The 5,049-nt window shown below is 44.6% G+C and overlaps 1 protein-coding gene across 1 annotated transcript; it reads right to left on the bottom strand.

The window, feature by feature from the left end:
- Positions 1 to 4,223: 4,223 nt before the first annotated feature.
- LOC126487211 (olfactory receptor 4C16-like) lies at positions 4,224 to 5,048 on the bottom strand (the record flags this gene model as incomplete). The annotated part of the gene is given in 1 exon segment (XM_050119921.1): positions 4,224 to 5,048. A coding segment is annotated over 1 exon segment (825 nt), but the record flags the coding sequence as incomplete, so codon positions are not given.
- Between the last annotated feature and the right edge of the window lies 1 nt (position 5,049).

Genomic DNA, 5,049 nt, shown 5'->3' with positions numbered 1-5,049 from the left:
CAAACTAGGGCCGTGTCAAGAGGAATGTGAGTCAGCTGTCCAATAAGAGAAACACCATGTAGCTGCCAAAGGAAAAAGATGCCAGAGCATGAGAGCTAATCAAAAATGCCTGCAATTGGCCAAACCATTATATTTAATATTTACCTCTCAATGATTATTAATAAGCAGATGCGGGACTGATGGGCAGAAAGAAAACTGTCTGGCAGAATCTAGCAAGACAGAGAAAACTTACAACTACATTAGGATACATTCTGTAGAGCCTCTGCCAAGGTGATGTGTGACACTGGGAGTATGAACTCTAAGCTGCACATATGTATGTGTGAATGTATATGTATATATACATCTCTATATACATATATATATAGAGAAACAGCTATATATTAATGTATATAATATAATCATAGTAACAATCACAATATCAATTAAGATTAAAGACTTTTCCTGGTTTAATTATTAAGAATAAGAGTCAGGGGGCTGGAGAGATGGCTCAGAGGTTAACAGCACTGGCTGCACTTCCAAAGGTCCTGAGTTCAAGTCCCAGGAACCACGTGATGGCTCTCAACCACCTGTAATGAAATATACTGCCCTCTTCTGGCCTGCAGGGACATATGCAGGCAGACCACTGTATACGTAATAAAAAATAAATCTTTAAAAAAAATATAAGACTCAGGGCAGACAGAATTTCACCTCAGAGCCACCTGGCAGACTCTGGAGAATAAGCACAGCTCTGCCCCCGGTCTCTAGACTTGGGACAGAAAGAATTCCACCCAGGAGCCTGCCCAGCACCTATCACACCAGGCAGTCTGGGCACCTTTATGGTAGGTACAGAGTGGCAAAATGGGAGTGGGGGGTGCAGAATACTGCGCGTGCTGAGGAGAGAGACAGATCTGAAGAGGTGGAGGGAAGAGAAGAATGAACTGAAGTACAGGCCCAACTTGCGACTCAGGGTCAGATGTCTTATCTGGGCTTCTTCCAAAGGTCATTACTTGGTTCGTGACCCTAATGCAGATGTGGGGGTCTGTTGCCACTCAGGTTAATACTGAGGACTGCAGTCCAAGCTGAATCCTGAGACCATGCCGATCTTACAGGGTCTAGATGCCACACAGAGCCATACAGAACTGTGCGGCCTATAATGTAACCCAGGGTCATGGCGTCATCTAGTCCCAAACTGTAGAAGTAGCCGGTATATGTATCTGTGGCCCTACCACAGCAAGGGTCTGTGCTGATGTCTATGGCTTCTATTACCATCTTAGATTGAGTGGACCTGGGGACATACTGCTGTTTGGGGATGATGCTGTTTCTTTGATCATGCTGATCTGAGCAATCAATCCGGCAAGGCCAAGTAAGACCACAATGACATCCAGTTTGAGCTGTTGCCAAGGACCATATCTGTGTTCGTGATTATTTGTGACCCATGTTGCCACAAAGGACCACACTGTTTCCCAGGATCCCAGCCTCCACCTGTGGTTTTCTTGAAGCCTGAGGGCTATGCTGATGTTGCACCCACCCCAACCTGAGTAACATAGGCTGTCACCAGGGCCAGGGCCTCATATAATCCTGTGCTGCCACTGGGGCTATGTCTTGTTCCTTGGCTCTGCCTGGACCTACACTGATGTTCATGGATCCTGAAACCACTGAATGCAGTGAGGATAGGGCTGTGTAGAATTGGCCCTACCTCTAACTACAACACTTTGGAGAGCAGAACCCTGCACCTCCCTCCGGCATCACAGGAAAACTGTTCCTGCAAGTGCGAATCCGCATAATCTGTCCCTGAATATGCAAGAGTGGAGGAGCTAGCTATCCCCTTGGTCTGTCATGCTGTGGTGTATGGGAAGAAGAGATACCCTCCTTGTTCCTTGCACTTCATCCCTTAGCACCTACAGCAGGGTAGAAAAGCTAGTCCCAGGATCTTGAAAGTGGGAGAGTTGATCCTACCCCTCGCTGGCTGTAGCACTCAGAATAGTGCACCCTTGCACCTACCCTGGACAGCATAGTAGAGCTGACCCCATTGACAAAGGCACAGGTAATCCAGCACCACGAATACACTTGGGAGATCTGACCTCATCTTTTGTCTGTCATATGGTGGAGGGAGCAATGGAGGGATGATCTCACCCCCTTGTAGTTTTTGAAGGTTTGTTGGTGCTGCCTGTTGTGCAATTCCGTTTCCGGGGGGCGGGGCAGGGGCCGGGGCCAGGGGCTGGGAGTTAGAAGACAGGGAGACAATGACACAGACTCTGAGAGATTCCAAAGCACAAGCTCTTTATTGTAAAAGGGTTGAATATTTTTATGGGCTAGGCAAGATAGAGCTGTCCTTGTTGGTGGGGCACAGGTGAGCATCCTGGGATTATAAAAGAGGGAGAACTGAAACAATCCCTTCCCCTGTCATCCTGTATGTGGTAACATGCGTGAAGAAAAAATGCCCTTCCTCCCCTCACTCCAAGACTCCTGTGGCAGGTGAGATAGCTGGACCCAGGGCTACAGGAATAGGAAAACTTGCCCTGCACCTCACCAACTGGAACACATGCAAGAGCAGAATACTAGAAATGACCCTGCTGGCAAGGGCCCAGGTGAGCTGTGCATATAGGTATGAATGGAGTAGAGCTGCCCCCACCCTCCCTGGTATGCCACAGGGTGATGAGGGGAAGCCCTCCCTCTGATGCAGGCTTTATTGTACCACTAGCCCCCAAATCATGGCACAGAGACATATAATTGACCCTCAACTGTAGCTTCAGCTTGTTTCTAACTAGTTCTTAGGACTTAAGTTAGCCCATTTCTATTAATCTATATCCAGTCACAAAGCTCATAGTTTTTGCCTATCTTGTCCTCTACATCCTGTTTTCTCTGGATCTAGCTAGTCTCTTCACTATTCTTCCTCAAGACCTTTCTGTCCCAAGAAGTCATGCCTAACCTCTTTCTGCCTATCTATTGACCATATAGTTCTTTATTAAAGCAATCAGTGACACATCTTTACACAGTATAAAGGAAAATTCCACAACACCCCTCATCACTTGGCGCCTATGACAGGCAGGAGAGTTAACCTCAGAGGCATGAGAACAGAAGAGCTGTCTCTGCTCCTCAGGAAGTACAGTAATCGGAGAGTTTGCCCTGTACTTCATCTGGGCGAAACAGTAGAGCTGGCTCTAGTGATGTGAGTCCAGGTTAGCTGGACTTGAGCTGTGAGAGCAGGAAAAATGGTACTGCTCCTTGCTCTCTGCTTCATTGGGTGAGCTAGGCAGGGCAGTGCCTGAGAGCTCATCTGGATGCTGACGACGAAGGGAAGCTGGCAAGATGACCAACCCAGCTACTATGCAGGCTTAGAACAAGGACTAATAGGTAACCTACCCCAACAACTATCTCAACCAGGAACTTCCAGAACATGGGGGCAGATCTGCAGATCCAAAGCTACATGATCACTAGGACACAAGGCAACAAAAGGATATCCAAGAAGAGGCCCAGTGAGAGCTGACTCTCAACAGCATAGCCAAAGTCAGAGGCTTTGATCCAGATCAATGACTCAATGCAGTGAACACTTACAAGTAAAGGTGTATTAACTAAAGGGTATACTGTGTGATTCAGGAGGCAACAACACCATAGCTTCCATTCCATACCAAGCATATATATATTTGTATTTTGTGGGGAAGGATAATTTCTTGACATTTTAAATTTTGCTTTTGGGGGGAGGTTGAAAGGCAGAGGGTAGATGCATGATGTGAAATTAACAAAGAACCAAAAAAAATTTCTGAAAAAGAATAAGGAGTATGTGACAAGGAAGAACATGCTTACTCATGCTAACACACATACTCATACACACTCAAAAATAACACACAATGACTGCACAATGTTATAAAGAAAACATCTACAAATTTATGAATATAATACATTCCTTTGAATGAGGTTATGTTAATGGAAAAGTCATGAGAAAACATATCATCTATAATAAATGAAGTCATTTGAAAGAGGATAAACATTACAGGCTCTGAATCTAAGTTGTTTCCCCTAAACATGTGCCTACTAGCAATGAACATTTATTAAACCATGAATGAGATAAATATTCGCTTCCTCCTCCTATGTCTTCTTTTACAAAACATCTTGGTATTCACTTCAGGATTTATCCATTATCCCATTCTCTAGAAGGAACCAAATCACCACTCCCAGAACATTTCTATTCTAATCATATAACTGAAAGATAAGATATTTTTATTAAGATAAATACAATTGATTCCTTATATATCACCTGAGACTTTTCTGCTCCAGAGCTTCCTCATGGCATTTTTCACTTCTGCATTCCTCAGTATGTAAATCAGAGGAGGGTTGAGAAAGGGTGTACAAATTGTATAAAACACTGATATCATCTTGTCCATGGGAAAGGTGGATGCAAGACGTGTGTATATAAATATGCAAGGCACAAAAAACATGCCTCCAATGATGTGGGAGATACAAGTAAAGAGGGCTTTCTTCCTCCCTTCAGCACTGTGGTTTCTCAAGGAATAAAGGATGATTACTTATGAGACCATGAACATGAGAAAACTCACAGTGCAAAGGATCCCACTATTGGCCACAAAGAGAAGGTTGATAACATAGATGTCTGAACAGGCAAGATTCAACAGTGGTTGTAAGTCATAGAAATAGTGGTCAATCTCTTTGGGACCACAAAAGGGTAAGCTCAAAGCCAGAAATATCTGCACTAAAGAATGAACACATGATCCTACACAGACTATGGCCACCAGCATCCCACAGGCCTGGCGGCTCATGATGTTTATATAGTGCAGAGGCTTACAGATGGCTACATAGCAGTCAACAGCCATGAGGATGAGAATGAAGACCTCCTGTGCACCAAATAAATGTAATACAAAGACTTGGATTAAGCACTCACTGAAAGAGATAGAGGCCTCCTTTCTGAGTGAATCCATAATGGTTCTAGGGGCTACAGTTGTAGAGAAGCAGGTGTCAGACAAGGATAAGTAGAACAGGAAGTAGTACATGGGACTCCCATGTGCCTGACTTGTCTTGATGGTAGCAATGATCAGCAAGTTACCCACTAATGTCCCC

This window comes from Alexandromys fortis, unplaced genomic scaffold (genome assembly GCF_014885135.2).
Source record: "Alexandromys fortis isolate MF-2015 unplaced genomic scaffold, M_Fortis_MF-2015_v1.1 scaffold_8_1_9099942, whole genome shotgun sequence".
NCBI lineage: Eukaryota > Metazoa > Chordata > Mammalia > Rodentia > Cricetidae > Alexandromys > Alexandromys fortis.
This window is presented reverse-complemented; position numbering and strand designations above follow the sequence as displayed.